Source organism: Ceratotherium simum, chromosome 35, assembly GCF_057802395.1.
Source record: "Ceratotherium simum simum isolate JZ-2026a chromosome 35, ASM5780239v1, whole genome shotgun sequence".
NCBI lineage: Eukaryota > Metazoa > Chordata > Mammalia > Perissodactyla > Rhinocerotidae > Ceratotherium > Ceratotherium simum.
In genome coordinates this window covers 4,312,458-4,328,829 of record NC_141934.1, presented here as the reverse complement: position 1 = coordinate 4,328,829, position 16,372 = coordinate 4,312,458, and the positions used below count along the sequence as shown (strand labels likewise).

The window sequence follows — 16,372 nt, the reverse complement described above, 5'->3', positions numbered from 1 at the left end:
TTCAGCTAGGCCTGCAGCTGCTCTGTTGACCCTGCTCCCCGGCAGCCAGCAGGAGCTGAGGGCGTGGGCTCCCCGAGGACTGCGACAGGCTGGGGGCTTCTGGATTACAAACTGAGAAGTAGGTGACGACCAGGAACTGGGGGGTGGGCGCCCTGCAGAGGCTGCTGCAGCTCGGAATTGTGGTCTCCGTGGTGGGGTAACAGGGTGACTCCTGGGCAGGTTGGCTGGAGGGACCGTGATTTGTCCTGCTGGGCTGAGGGTGGGGGTGTGACTCCTCAGGGGCTGGACTGGTGGCAGTGGAGGGGGCAGGTTGGGACATGGTGGGGGCAGAAGGAAGGGTCTCTGTCTGTCTCGAGGCAGCAGGTACAAGAGCAAGCTGTGTGCTTGTGTCCTCCTGTGTGCCCGTGTCCTCCTGTGTGCCCACCTGCCTCCTTTCCTGGACCTTGTCCCCAGCCCCATGTTGGGCTCTGGGCACAGAGCAGAATGGGTCTCACTCTGCCCAGGAGGCCCTGGGAGGGGCAGGAGGTAGTCCCTGACTCCTCTGAGAGCTGGAGCCCTGGGGCCGCTGAAAAAGACCACAGTTGTGGCTGGGTCAGGGGAGCCTTTAAGGATGGAGCTGGGTCTGGACGGGGCAGGGGAGGGTGAAGGCTGGTGAAGGCTGGTGAAGGAGGTGGTGGTGGGCATCTGGGTCTGAGAGCACTGGCTCTCCCATGCGTGGCCGGGACTTCTGGCCTGTGCAGCATTTGGGGTGGAAATGAGGGTGGAGAAGAGGTGGGGGCCCTGAACGCTGTGCTGGGAGCCTACAGGGTGTAGGGGCTGAATGGGTGGGGCCCAGCTCTGCCACTGCTCACCGTGTGCTGGGGACACACCACACTGCCAATCGCCTCTTCCCCATGTGGCCCTCCTCGCCACAAAAGGTCACCAGGAGCAGGACCTGGACCCCAGATTTCCATCATCACCAAACTCAAAGGGGTTTCTGGGACCCAGATAGAGGAGCTGGGGAACCGGCTGTGGGACGTGACCAACTTCATGAAGCCGCCACAGGTGGGTGCTTGGTGCTGCTGCCAGGCGCTGACACCTCTGACCCCACCCATGCAGCGAGTGTGTACAAGAGGGGCATGTGATGCTACAGGGGGTGCTGGCACTGCCACAGGGCCACGCTCAGGAAGGGCCTGACAGAGGAGTGGCCTGGACAGGGGTCTCGGGGATGTGTAAGAGGTTTCCAGGTGGGCAAGGGGACGGGGCAGGAAGACAGGCCAGAGGTACTGCATTTTCAAAGGCTGCACCCATAAGAGTGGGGGTTCTGGGAACTCAAGGCTTGAGCTTGAGGGAGGGGTGGAGGGGCAGGGGGCCAGGGCCGGGTGCTCCTGAGTGCTCTCCTCCCTGACCTGGGCACTGTGGTCTGCCTCATCTGTCCTTCTCATGCTGCATTTCCAGCCCCTTCTCCCTCCACCCCGATCCTCTACAGCCCCAGTTTCCACCTCTGTTCTGTTGATGCCCGAGTTGTAGCCCCGGTGACCACCTGCCCCGAGCACAGCTGCCTCCTGATGCGCACCCACCACGTCCAAGGAGAAACCCTCTCCCTCTCCCAGTGCAGCCTCTTTCCATCCACTGAGGGCCATGCTTCTACCAGGACCAAAGCTGGAGCCGGCTCCACACCTCCCTGCCCCTCCTCCTGTCCATTCCGTCTCCTGTCGGGTTTCCCTGCTGCCCCCGCTGTGCCTGTGGTCTGCTTGTGGGCCCCCAGGTGCACTCCACGCAGCAGCCAGGCTGAGCCCTCACAGGTGACACCATCAGAGCCTGCCAGCCCTTGCTTTCCACCCTGGGAAGGCTCCCTCTCCATGATGGTGGCCACCAAGTCCCCGAGCTCTTCCTGCCACCTTGGTGCTGGGTTCCTCCTGCTGCTCCTGAGCCTGGGGCCCTGGACAGCGGCGTCCACCCTCCACCTGGCAGAACCTTGTCTGTGCGAGTGCGTGACCCTCCTGAGGAAGAGGGTGCTTCCTCTCTGGGTCTGGGACTCCCAGAAAGCTCGCCACCCTCCCCTCCGGGCTGATGCCCAGAACTCTGTGACCGTGTACAGTCACTAATGTCCCTGTTTCACAACAGAACAAGCTAGGAAGGGGCTGGCCTATGGTCCCTTGGCCAGTGTGTGGGGTCCCACATCCCTACCGGCCCCTCTGACGAGGGTCCCGCCCTTTGTCTGCCACACCTAGCACCTCCACCCTGGCATGAACTTAGCCTCCCAGAGTCACTGCACCTCCCCTATTCTGTCATCTGAGTTGGATCAGAGGAGCTGGGCCTCCAGAAGTCACTTCTGCCCCCACTGGGGACAGAACTATCAGGAGGGAAGGAGTCTCGCTCTGCCTTGGGATACAGCACTGCACCCTGATCTGGCTGGGGCTTCTCACGCTCCCTTCTCTGACCATCCTTTTATTTGCACCCTCCAGCTTTCCCATGTGCCCCCAAACTCAGGGAACCCTGGGGGCTAAGTAGGGGTGGGGTGTGTCTCAATGGATTGCAGGGCTGGGTCACGAAGGGGAGACACCTCCTGGGCCTGGACAACTCTGCTCTCTCACCACCTCAGCACCCTCCATCCCACTGTGAACCGCTGGGCTGACGAGGGAGACGGGGACACACAGCCATGGTAATTGTGGGCCTTGTCTTCCAGCGCCTCCACTGGGAGGGGGTTCAGGAGTCCGTGCTGGGACCCCGGGTAGCTCTCACGTGCAGGCCCGGTGGTGCCTGTGTGTGTCTTCTTTCTGCCAACAGCCCCCTGCTCACTCCCTCCCCACTCCCCGTGGAGACTTGAGGGCCTGGAGTTTGTCTTGTTTTCAAGGCATAAAAATGGGCCAGTGCGTGGAGTTCAATGGGACCCACAGGCCCTGTAAGATCTGGGGCTGGTGCAACATGGAGTGACACTGTGCATGTGTAAGTGTCACCAACACCCAGGGCAGTCCCAAGACCAGCAGAGCCTGCCCCTGACCTCCCCCACCTGTAGGAAGCCCCTGCTGGTCCAAGCTGAGAACCTCACACTGTTCATCAAAAACAGTCACCTTCAGCAAGTTCAACTTCTCCAGGTCAGCTGCTGCTGTTGTACGTGGATGGGGAAGCCCATATCCCCTGGAGGACCAAGTCTGAGGAGGGGAGCTGCAGGCCTGCCGGGACCCTGGGCCACACTTCGGAGGATGGTGGCTGGAGCCCCGGGCTGCTGTCCTCATCTGCAGGCAAAGGCCCTGAAGGGCACTGCCAACCCTGAGCAGACAGAGCCGGCTTCCCCACCCCCACACCCGGCTGCCCAGGTGCCTTAGAGGGGGCCCAGCACCTGCCCCCACTGCTGCTGCTGGGAGCTGGACACCGTCTCCTGGGTGGCCCGGGCACCCACTCGCTGCCCCATTCCTGAGGCCTGTAGCCCTTCTCTGCTGGTTGGGGGTTGGGGGCTGGGAAGGGTGGGGGCCCAACCTTGGTGACTCTTGGATGAAACCCTAGCAGGATCAGGGCAGGGGGTAGGGGGGAGAACTCCACCCTTCAGCTCCCAGCAGGCTGTCCCCTGCCAACTCCAGCCTCGGCAGGGTGGTGCCTGGGACCACAGAAGCCAGTTGTGTACAGAGACCTGCAGGGGAACATGACACAGGGCGCTGGTCCAGTGGGGCTCCTGCTGGGTCTGTTCTGGACAACACTCTCTCAGTCTGTCTCCAGTGTTCCCAGCAGCTCCCCGCTCACCAGCTGTCCCCAGACTGGCTGCGGTCAACTCCGGCCCTGTGTGGCTCCCAGCCCCGCTCCCCCTGCCAGCACTCCCCTCACAGTAGAGCCTCTGCCCTCTCAGCGGCCCTGCATGGGGGTCTGTGCAGCCAGAGTCCAAGGCAAGGGAGAAAGAAGCCTGACAGGAGTCATCTCAGCTGCTCTGGGGCTGGGTTCCTAGGGCAGGTCCCCTCCCAGCTCTGGGCCTCATCCATGGAGTGAGGAGTGAGGTGGGCAGACAACCAGAACCCCTAGGACCCCAGGCAAGGGCACGGGCACCTCTTGGGACCCTTCCTGGTGGCAGGCCTCGGGCTTTGGAGAGCTGGGATGGGGGGAGAGTAGAGGGGCTGAGTTGGTGGGTCCTTTGGGACCTTCTATATGTCTCCTTGGTGACCCCCAGCCCAAAACCCAGGAACCGGCTCACCGGGCTTCCTGGGAACCATGGAGTGGGAAGGCTGTATATCTGGACACATATGTCACTGCTGCCCAAGGTCACACCTGAGAACATGTCTGGGCAGCTGCCCACCCCAGCCTGAGGCAACTGCATGAGGAGCCCGCTCTGACCATGACCCCAGGTAGAGCCCAGGGGCTGGAAATAATGTCCCTAACAGAGGACATGGAAGCCTCCAGCAGGCTGGCCTGGTTCTGGCTCCGGAATCCTCCTGAGGGCCTGAGTCCTGCCTGCTGGAGGATTTCTCCGTGCCCCCTGGGCCCATGGTCAGGGGGAGAGGAACAGGGCTGCAGGAGCCAACCCCTCCCTAGCTCCCAGGGAGGGTCAGGGATTTCGGGGTACCCACCCCAGGGAGACAAGGGGCGGCATTCTCTTGGGCCCCTGGTGACCAGGGACATGCTGGCAGCTTGCTGGTGGAGCGACATGAGCCAGGTTGGGGAGGGCCAGGGCTGGGGCTCAGGCTGGGCAGCATCTGGAATCATCTGGCACCTGGAGCCTCAGCAAAGCCTTGGGGTCCCTGCTCCTCTCAATCCCCAGAGCCGTGTCCGTGGGAGGCGGGTTCAGAAGGGCCAGGGTGAGAGAACACGGCCCTGAGCCCGGTTATTGGAGCGGGGTCACGGGTACCTGGTTGTCCTTGGGGCCCAGAGAAAGCTGAGGTCAAGGCTGCAGAGAGCCGAGGAGTAAAGCTGCCAGAGCCAGCAGCTTCCTGTGTGGTCCTTCCAGGCAGGAACGGGGAGGGGGAGGCGGCTGTGGTAGACATAGTGTGGCCTTGGGGAGACCAGTGGAGGTGCAGGGTGGGCCTGGGGACCCCCAGGTCTGGAGCCCCACTGCCACCAGGGGTGTGGAAGGTACCCGGAGAGGCCCAGGCTCTTGTGCCCCCACCTGCACGCGTGTGTCCCATCCCGAGCCTTTATCACAAAGCCCTGAGGGGCGGGCAGGGGGAGAGGCAGCTGGGGAGCTGCGGGCAGCCCTGAGCTTGGAACCAGCTGTGCCTCAGTCTGCACGTGGGTGTGCACCCCCAGAGGAGCCATGTGGGCCTGTGCCTGAGAGATGCATGTTACCCGGGCAGGTGGGCCTCTATACCCAGGGCAGGCCTCAGGCACGTGCCCTGCTCTCTGGGAGCCCTGGGAAACCGAGGGAACCCCAGAACCCCACTGCCCTTTCCAGGCGGCCTCCTTGGGGTCCAGGCTCTGCTCTCTGGATCCTCCCCTGAAGGGACACGTGGGGAGCCTGAGAGGGAGCCTGACCTTGCCCCATCAGGGACTCCTTCACGTCTAGCTCCCCTCTGAGCAGTGCAGAGGGCACTGGCCTGAGGGCAGGACCCCAGGACCCAGGCCTGGCCATGTCCCTGACTCAGGGCTGACCCTGCCTTGGCTGAACCACCCTTTACAGAACCTCGGCATCTTTGCTGTGGATTGGGGAAAATCGCCCGGTTCCCAGGGGCAGGTGAAGACTCAGTGCCACAACGAATGCCAGGTGGACACAGCAACAGGCCACATGGCGGGCCAAGCAGTTATTATTGTGGATCTCTGGGGCTGCGGGCCTCTTCCCTGCCCACCCTACTCCACCTGCCCAGGTGGCTGGAGTTGGTCATAAACTGGAAGGTGCTGGGCAGGGTCCACCACACCAGCACTGGCCACAGCCCACTCCCAAGGACTCGAAGCTCAGCACCCGCGCTGAGGTCCTGAGGACCCCCAGCGTGGGCAGGCCTGCAAACCTGAGCCACCCTGGATAGAAGGGTCTGCCATCCCCTCCAGCCCCCTGAGGGCTTGGGACAGGCACACAGGCTGCAGCGGTCCTCATGGACTGGAGGGCTTCTCCGTGGGGCCCAGCTCTTGGGCTACTGCCTGGCTGGGGGGCTGCAGGGCCTACAACATCTCCTCCAGGTTGTCACTTGAGGCAGTCAACCCCGGCTGCTCCCGCTGGTTCTCCTTGCTGTGCCGGATGCTGTAGCCAAAATACACTGCAAGTCCTGCAAGGGTGGCACAAGCCTGAGGGGCAGTCCCAGCCCTGCTTCCCTGCTTGCCCTCCTCCTGCAGCCCACCCGGGTCACAGCCTGGCCCCCACTCACCAATCAGCAACCAGATGGAGAGGGCCAGCCAGACCAGGGAGCTCAGGTGCAGCATGAGGAAGATGTTGAGGAGGATGCTCAGGGCTGGAGTCAGGGGCACCAGGGGAACCTGAGGGGCAAGGGCAGGGCTGGGCTGGCTGTGGGAAGGTCTGCTGGCCCAGGGCCTCATTTCTCAGGAGTCCACAGAGTCTTCTCCTTCTCTGGAGAGTCTGCACACAAGGGCCCACTTGCCATGCAGAAAAAGGGGGATGGGGGACTGGCCTCCCCCGCCCTGGGAGCCCTGGTGCACCCTGCCACAGCAGAGGAGGGAGGGGCGAGGGGAGCTGGCTGGGCTGAGAGTGATGGGTGCTGCTGGAGGAAGTACCTGGAAGGCGTCCTGCCGGCGCTGTTGCTGGTGGGCCCCCAGGACTAGGAGACTGAGCAGAAACATGACGGAGCTGAGCAGGAGCAGCAGGGTGTGGCCCCAGAGCGGGAGGTGCAGGGCCGAGTCCCCGAAGACCAACACGCAGTCCAGAGTGATGGCCGAGGCCACCAGGACACGGAGTGCCCAAGCCACGGCAGCTCCAGGCCGGCACCCACCCAGGAAGCCGAGGTAGGGCCTCAGGGCTGGTCGCAGCTGCCCGGGCTCAGGGGCTGAGGCCTGCTCTGTGCCCCCAGGGCTGACTCGGCCGGGGGACCTGGATGGAGGGGCCTTGTGGAAGCGTAGCACGATAAAGCTGGTGGGCACGATGGTACATTCCAGCAGTATCCCAACGGGCAGGAACTGGACCAGTGCCTCGAGGTCCAGCAGCAGCGCAAGAAAAGCCATGAGGACCCCAAGCACCAGGACACCCACCATGGGCACCTGCGTCCGAGGGTGCAAGTGAGCAAACACCTGGAAGAAGAGCCCGTCAGCGGCCATGGCAGAGAACATGGGTGGCAGGAACAAGAAGATGTTGAGCAGGAGAGTGGTCAGGGCTGTAACAGAGGGTGGGAGACTGGTCAGCATGGTGGACAGGCCCACCAGGGGCCAGGGCAGGGGTGGCCCCTTGGCGATATAGGCATGAGTTTGGTCTCTCAGAGTGAGCCTGAGTGTACATGGAGTGCTGGGGTTTTCCCCCTCACCACCCAGGAATGGGACAGCCCAGTTTAGGTGACAGACCCACTGGAGAATGTGATGAGGGCTGAGTCCCTCTGCCAGGAAAGGACTCGGAAGCACGTGCCCAGAGCCGACATTCTATGTACAATTGGGGGGGGGGGTGAGTAGTTCCCTCCCAACAAGCCTGGGTGGAGAGTCTAATCATTAGCCCCTTCCTGGGCCCATGATGCAACTGGGAACACAGGCCCAAATGGAGATGTGTTCCCTGGGAGGCTTAGGGCAGGGCCCCACTTCCCTGTCCCCTCCCACCTTGCTCAGAAGGGGCCCTTACCGCAGATCGCACCAGCTGCCACGATGAAGCCCGCCCAGCTATAGCCCCGCTGGTAGAAGGCATCAGCAAGCCCCAAGTAAGGGTCCAGGCTGTGCCAGGGCACCATGAGGGTGAGCACCGTGGAGACGAGGATGTAGGCACCAGCCACCAGGCCAAGCGAGATGGCGATGGCCATAGGCACAGCTCGCTTCGGGTTCTGGGTCTCCTTGCTGGAGGCAGAAATGGCACCAAAGCCCACGAAAGCGTAGAAGCAGGTGGCAGCGCCAGTCATGATGCCGGAGAAGCCGAAGGGCGCAAAGCCCCCCTCCTCAGTGCTCCAGTTGTGCGGACGGGCCAGGACACACCCCAGGATGATGATGAAGATGACGACAACTAGGCTGACGGCAGAGAAGGCGCGGTTGAGCCAGGAAGTAATGCGGGCTCCGCAGAAGATAAATGCGGAAGCCAAAAGTGTGATGCCAGCAGCCAAGAAGTCTGGGTACTGGGCCAGGAGGGGCACCTGCCAGATGCCCACATGGGCCTCAGTGAAGCTGCGGATACGGTAGCTGAAGATGGAGTCCAGGTTACGGCTCCAGGCGCGGGCCACAGCAGCACCATCAATGAGGCACTGGAGGAGCACATTCCAGCCAGTGAGGAAGGCCCACAGCTCACCCATGGACACGTAGGTGAACAGGTAGGGAGAGCCTGTGTGGGCCACACGTGTCTCAAACTCCGCATAGCATAGGGCTGCCAGCAGGGAGCCCACAGCAGCCACAATGAAGGACACAAGCACCGCAGGGCCGGCCATCTCCTTGGCCACAGTGCCCATGAGCACATACAGGCCCACGCCTACCGTGGTACCCACACCCAGCAGGCTCAGGTGCGCCGTGGTCAGGTGGCGTCGCAATGGCGTCTCCCTGGTGGACTCCTCCAGTGTCTTCAGTCGGTTCAGCTTCTGGCAGAAGCACACCAGGCTGGTGGTGCTGGGCAGCCCCTGGGCCATGGTGGGCAGCTGAGAGGAGCACCAAGCCAGCTGCCGCCAACTACGAGGGCCAGAGGGAGTGACAGGCTGCCGACCCGGGTCCTGACCAGTCTTCAGTCCTTGTTCTCACATTGCCCTGGGGACCCAAGCTTGGAACCACTGGCCAGCTGGAGGGCTGGATGAGGCAGGGGTCAGGGCCTGTGAGCAGGGTGAGCAGGAGGTCACAAGAAAGCATGGAGATCCCTTTGGCCTGATTTCCAGTCAAGTGAGGGAGCCTAGTGGAGCCGGACTTGAGCGTGTTTGGGAGGGGCCCTGTGGGTGTGGAGGGGGCAGCCCCAGAACACTTCCTCCCTCATCCTACAAAGCCAGGATCACACTGACACCAAACTCAACAAAGATATCACAAGGAAAGAAAGCTACAGACCAATATCTTTTATGAATATAGATGCAGAATTGCTCGACTGAATACCAGCAAATCGAATCCAGCAACATATAAAAATCACCAAGCGAGATTTGTCTCAGGAATGCAAAATGGATTTAACATACAAAAATCAATGTATGACGTCATATTAATAAAGGACAAAAACCACATGATCATCTCAACGGACACAGAGAAAAACAGTCAACAATCCTGGAACAGAAGGGACCACCCTCAAACTAAAAGACCATCTAAGATAAACCCTCGGCTACTACACTCAATGGTGAGAGACTGAAAGCTCTCCCTTTGATCAGGAACAACATCAGGATGTCCTCTCTCACCACTTGTACTCAACATTTTACTGGAGGCTCGGGCCACGGCTATTAGGGGAGAACATGATATAAAAGGAATCCAGATTGGAAAGGAAGAAGTAAAACTATCTCTAGCCTCAGATGACATGATCTTATGTAGAGAAAATCCTAAGGAATCCACACAGAAAATATTAGAATAATCAAGTTCAGCAAAGGTGCAGGATACAAGATCAACATACAAAAATCAATTGTTATTCTATACACAAGCAATGAACTATCCAGAAATGAAATTAAGAAAACAATTCTGCCTACATAGCATCAAAAGGAATAAATTTATGTATAAACATACTTAGAATGATTTTAACAGAAGAAATTCAAGACTTGTACACTGAAGTCTACTAAACATCATTGAAAAAAGTAAAAGAAGACCTAAATAAGTAGAAATACATCCACCTTCATGGACTGGAAAACGTAATATTTTCAAGAAGGCGATACTCCCCAAATTGGTCTGCAGATTCAGTGAAATCCCTATCAAAATCCCAGCTGCCTATGTTGCGGAAATTATCAAACTGATCCTAAAATTCATATGGAGATGCAGGGGACCCAGAAGAGCCAAAACAATTTTGACAAAGAACAAAGTTGGAGGACTTACACTTTCTGATTTCTAAACTGACTACAAAGCTACAGAAATCAAGACAGTGTGTTGCTGAAATAAGGATAGACATAGATCAATGGAATAGAATTGAGAGTCCAAAAGTATGGAAAATTAATGTTTAAAAATGTATGGCCAATTTAAATTAATGGCCAATTGATTTTTTAAAAATAAACTTTATTCTTTAGAGCAGTTTTAGGTTCACAACAAAATTGATCAGGAGGTGGAGTTCCCCTATACCCCCAGCCCCTACACATGCACAGCCTCCCCCACTATCAACATCCCCACCAGACTGGTACATTTGCTGTAATTGATGAGCATACACTGACATGTCATTATCACCTGAAGTCCACAGTTTACATTAGGGCTCACTCTTGGTGTTGTGCATTCCATGGCTTTTGACAAATGTATAAGGACATGTGTACACTGTTAAAGTGTGCCCTAAAATTCCTCTGTGCTTCACCTAGTCATCCCTCCCTCCCCACTAACCCCTGGCAACCACTGATCTTTTCACTGTCTCCACAGTTTTGCCTTTCCAGAGTGTCAGAGAGTTGGAATCACACAGTATGTAGCCTTTTGAGATTGGACTTTTTCACTTAGTCATATGCATTTAAAGTTGTCTTATGTCTTTTCATGGCTTGATAGCTCCTTTCTTCTTAGCACTGAGTAATATTTCTTGTATGCATGGACCACAGTTTATTTATCCGTTCACCTACTGAAGGACATCTCGGTTGCTTCCAAGTTTTGGCAATTATGAATGAAGCTGCGGTAAACATCCGTGTGCAGGTTTTTGTGTGAACATAAGTTCTCAACTCATTTGGGTCAGTACCAAGGAGTGTGGCTGCTGAATCATATGGTAAAAGTATGTTTAGTTTTATAAGAAACTCCCAAACTGTTCTCCAAAATGGCTGTACCACATTGTATTCCCACCAGCAACAAAGGAGCATTCCTTTGCTCTGCATCCTCAACAACACTTGTTATCGTCAGTGTACTAGATTTTTGCCATTTTACAGACACTGAGGTGTGTAGTGGTACATCATTGTTGCTTTAATTTGCAATTCCCTAATGACATATGATGTGGAACATCTTTCCATAGGCTTATTTGCCAACTGTATATCTTCTTTGGTGAGGTGTCTGTTCAGGTCTTTTTTACATTTTTTATTGGGTTGTTAGTTTTCTTATTGTTCATTTTTAAGAGTTCCTTGTATATTTTGGATAACAATCCTTTATCAGATATGTCTGTTACAAATATTTTATCCTAGTCTATGCCTCGTACTCTCATTCTCTCGATGGCCAGTTGATTTTTGACTAGAGTGCCAAAACAATTCAATGTGGGAAACAATAGTTTTTCAACACACTGTGCTGCAACAACTGGATATCCACGTGCAAACGAATGAAGTCAGACTCCTGCCTCACACCACATACAAAAATTAACTCAAAGTGTATCAGAGACCTAAACCTCAGAGCTGAAACTATACAGGCATAACTTGGAGATGTTGTGGGTTTAGTTGCAGATCACCACAATAAAATGAATGTCACAATAAAGTGAGTCACACACAATAAATTTTTTGATTTCCCAGTGCATATAAAAGTTATGTTTACACAATACTGTAGTCTATTCAGTGTGCAACAGAATTGTCTAAAAAAAGAATGTAGAAACATAAATTAAAAAATACTTTATTGCTAAAAAATGCTAACCATCATCTGAGCTTCAGTGAGTAGTAATCTTTTTGCTGATGCAGGGTCTTGCCTTGATCAGGGTGGTGGTTGCTGAAGGTTCGGGTGGCTGTGGCAATTTCTTAAAATACAACAACAATGAAGTCTGCCACATCAAGTGACTCTTCCTTTCGCTAAAGATTTCTCTGTAGCATGCTATCCTGTTTGACAGCATTTTACCCACAGTAGAACTTCTTTCAAAATGGCGTCAGTCCTCTCAAAACCTGCTGCTGCTTCATCAACTAAGTTTGTGTAATATCCTAAATCCCTTGCTGTCATTTCAACAATCTTCACAGCATCTTCAGCAGGAGTAGATTCCATCTCAAAAAACCACTTTCTTTGTTCATCCATAAGACACAACTCCTCATCCATTAAAGTTTTATCATGAGATTACAGCAATTCAGTCACATCTTCAGGCTCCACTTCCGATTCTAGTTCTCTTGCTATTTCTACCACATGTGCAGTGGCTTCCTCCGCTGAAGTCTTGAACCCCTCAAAGTCATCCATGAGGGTTGGAATCAACTTCTTCCAAACTCCTGCTAATGTTGATATTTTGACCTTTTCCCATGAATCACGAGTGTTCTTAATGGCATCTAGAATGGTGAATCCTTTCCAGAAGGTTTTCAATTTACTTTGCTCAGATCCATCAGAGTAATCACTATCTATGGCAGCTATAGCCTTATGAAATGTATTTCTCAAATAATAAGATTTGAAGGTCAAAATTACTCCTTGATCCATGATTAAAATGACTGCCCAGAACCTGCAGAATGGATGTTGTGTTGGCAGGCATGAAAACAACATTAATCTTGTTGTACATCTCCATTAGAGCTCTTGGACAACCTGGTGCATTGTCAATGAGCAGTAATATTTGTGTGTGTGTGTGTGTGTGTGTGTGTGTGTGTGTGTGTGTGTGAGGAGGACTGGCCCTGGGCTAACATCCATGCCCATCTTCCTCTACTTTTTTATGTGGGATGCCACCATAGCACGGCTTGACAAGCGGTGTGTGGGCCTGTGCCCAGGATCTGAACCTGCAAACCCCAGGCCGCCAAAGCGGAGCACATGAACTTAACCGCTAACCACCTCGCCAGCCCCAGCAGTAATATTTTCTGGGCAGTTCTCAACAGTGGGCTTAAAATATTCAGTGTGCCATGTTGTAAAGAGATGTGCTGTCATCCAGGCTTTGCTGTTCCATTTATGGAGCACAGGCATAGTAGATTTAGCACAATTCTTAACAGCCCTAGGATTTTTGGAAAGGTAAATGAGCATTGGCTTCAAGTTAAAGTCACCATCTGCATTAGCCCCTAACAAGAGAGTCAGCCTGTCCTTTGAAGCTTTGAAGCCAGGCATTGACTTCTCCTCTCTAGCTATGAGAGTCCTAGATGGCATCTTCTTCCAATATAAGGCTGTTTCATCTACACTGAAAATCTGTTGTTTAGAGCAGCCTCCTTCATTAATGATCTTAGCTAGATCTTCTGGATAATCTGCTGCAGCTTCTACACCAGCACTTGCTGCTTCTCCTTCACTTTTATGTTATGGAGACAGCTTCTTACCTGAAACCTCATGAACCAACTTCTCCTAGCTTCAACCCTTTCTTCTACAGCTTCCTCATCTCTGAGCCTTCACAGAATTGAAGAGAGTTAGGGCCTTGCTCTGGATTAGGCTTTGGCTTAAGGGAATGCTGTGGCTGGTTTGATCTTCTATCCAGACCACTAAAACTTTCTCCATATCAGTAATAAGGCTGTTTCGCTTTCTTATCATTTGTGTGTTCACTGGAGTAGCAGTTTTAATTTCCTTCCAGAACTTTTCCTTTGCATTCACAGCTTGGCTAATTGTCTGGCAGAAGAGGCCTAGCTTTTGGCCTATCTAGGCTTTTGACACGCCTTCCTCAGGAAGCTTAATTAATCATTTCTAGCTGTTGATTTCAAGCAAGAGACATGCAACTCTTCCTTTCACTTGAACACTTAGGGGCCATTGTAAGGTTATTAATTTGCCTAATTTTAATAGTGTTGTGTCTCAGGGAATAGGGAGGCCTGAGGAGAGGGAGAAAGACAGGGGAACAGCCGGTCGGTGGAGCACTCAGAACAGACACAACATTTATCGATTAAGTTTGCTATCATATATAGGCACAGTTCGTGGCACCCCAGAATAATTAAAATACTAACATCAACGATCACTGATCACAGATCGTCATAACAAATTAATAATAATGAAAAAGTTTGAAACATTGCCAGAATTATTAAAATGTGACACAAAGTGAGCAAACGGTGTTGGAAAACTGGTGCCAAGAAACTTGCTTGATGTAGGGTTGCCATAAACCTTTGACAGAGTTCAGGGCAGGCCGCCCCAAGATGTGCCACTCTGGTATGCAGATTATCTCAAGGTGAAGACAATCAAGGGTCAGAAGACTCAGGAAGAATATTTGACCTTCCCCAAACTGCCTAATAGAATTTAAGAGAGAAGGTCCTGTCCCAAGAAGTAGCTCTTACCATGGATAATTCTAAGTGTGGCAGGCAGCAAGGCATCTAGCAAGGGCCATTTCATCAAAAGATCTCCTTAGGGTCCCACTGTCTATAGACGGGACAATGCAAACATTTGTTTACCAAATATGAACTCTTTTCGTCTTCCTGTAGATCATTATGCTAAGTGAAAGAAGCCAGTTACAAAAGACCATATATTGTATGATTTCATTGATATGAAATGCCCAGAATAGGCAAATCCACAGAGACAGAGAGTAAATTGCCAGGGGATGGGGGGAGAGAGGAATGGGAAGTGACTGCCAATGGGTATAGCTTTTCTTTTTGGGGTGATGAAAATGTTCTGAAATTAGATAGTGGTGATGGTTGCACAATTCTGTGGATATACTACAACCCACTGAAGCGTACATTCTCAGTTGGTGAATATTATGGTATGTGAATAAAGTTTTTATCTAAATAAAAGATAAAGTACCAAACTGTTTGCAAGAGAGAACTCCAGGGGCAGGAAGGGCTGAGTGCCCGACAGAGATGCAGCCTGGTAAACAGAGGAACAGAGTAAGAAGTCAGGAGACCAGTGTTTCCCCCAAGCGGGCCCCTTGTGCATTACCTGACTGAGGTTGTGAAATGTGAAACAAAACGGAGTCACTTATGACTAAGGGCTTTAAAATGGAGCTGGGAAGCCATGAAGGAAATGGGTCTTATGCACATCCTCATCAGGCAGAACGTGAACTTTTGAATTGAGTAACGCTGCAAGAAACCTGCAGCTCCTCACAGCGATGGACTGTTCCCTCCCTCCAGCTAGCCTTAGCAGTCAATTATTTTTAGCCAAGATTAGCTTTTGCCCCCAAACCAAATTAAACATTCTTTGTAACGCAAACCTCCCTTCTGTGCCTTTAAAAGGCCCTTTTGCTCCCTAGCGGGACACTATTTGTGTTTCCACCTGAATCTGTGCTCCCTAAATTGCAATTCTCTGATCCACAAATAAATGCCTCTCTGCCTGTCATATTGGCTCTCTATTTTTAGGTTAACATACACGGTGTCAGAAAGCAGGACCTGAAGTGATCTCACCTTCACGGACCTGCCCCCTCTGGAACCGGGTATGGTAGCCACACGAGCCACTGGGGCTCACTGTTTCCATAGATCACAGACTCTTCCAATTGTGGGTCCTCTCAGGTTCTGACCTCCCTCCATTTGGTCGAGGTCAGTGCCTTTTTTAGGGACCAGGAGGTGACCATGAAGAAGATGATTCTCAGTCTAGTGTGGCGGCCATTGCCACAGGAGGGGATTCCTTCAGCAGGGGTTTTTCCTTGATCGGTGACCATGATCACTAAATTGAGGGATTTCTCTGCTGTCATTCTGTAACCTCGGGCCCTCCAGGACCAGTTCAACTGACTCCATCTCTTATCAACAGAGTGATTGAGAACTGCCTTTCAGAAAATCTGCAAAGTCACATAGCCAGGGCATGCACAAAAGAAGAAATCGTGACCTGAAATGACCTCAGAACCAAAGACCCTCCCTCCCACAGAACCCCAGGACAGGGACACGACTGGAACTTGACAGTCAGACTCTTATCAGAAGTGAGGGATCCATCATTCAGGAAGATCCGATGTTAAAATTCCATCCACACCTTATCAAAAGTGTTTAGAACCCCATCGTGAATGTTTAGAATGCTGTCATAACCATTTATAACTTTACCATAAATGCTTGAAGCCCACCAGTGTAAACGTGTCCAGGGTTTCCAAGTGGCCGCCTGTTCTGCCTAACCTCTTACATTTCACCCCAAATCCTGAATCAGGGAGACAGATCTCAGGGGACATGGCCCCTGTCTCCTGGCAGATCCATCTCACAGAATAAAGCTGATCTCTTTTCCCAAAGGCTGATGCCATAATTAATTGGCGTGTTTATGCGCATTGGGCAGAGAACCCCAATTCTGTGTGGTAACAATTGGTGACCAAGAAGGGACAAAGGTCCTGTGACCACCTGCCCAAGGCTCTGGAACCCCCAGAGGGGTGTGCAGTCTTTTCATCGGCCCTACACAGCTGCCTAAGACAACACCATCTAGAGGCTCAACTGATTGGATTCCTGTTTCCCGCTGCACTGCTCTAGGCCCAAGGCATTTTTCTTCCTTTGGGAGAAGAAACAGCTTCTGGATCAAGATGGCTCTGGGCTCT

The 16,372-nt window shown here is 53.4% G+C and overlaps 1 protein-coding gene across 1 annotated transcript in view; it reads right to left on the bottom strand.

Moving 5' to 3' along the window:
• Positions 1–5,649: 5,649 nt before the first annotated feature.
• The window catches only part of LOC147912417 (cationic amino acid transporter 4-like), a 32,426-nt gene continuing 21,703 nt past the window's right edge, over positions 5,650–16,372 (bottom strand). The window contains exons 2-5 of the mRNA XM_087423894.1: positions 7,670–8,828; positions 6,625–7,217; positions 6,261–6,369; positions 5,650–6,161 (exon numbers count right to left, since the gene is read on the bottom strand). Coding sequence (XP_087280020.1) covers positions 6,058–6,161; positions 6,261–6,369; positions 6,625–7,217; positions 7,670–8,651 — 1,788 coding nt within the window. The 5' untranslated portion in view covers positions 8,652–8,828 and the 3' untranslated portion in view covers positions 5,650–6,057. The remainder of the gene's footprint in view (positions 6,162–6,260; positions 6,370–6,624; positions 7,218–7,669; positions 8,829–16,372) is intronic.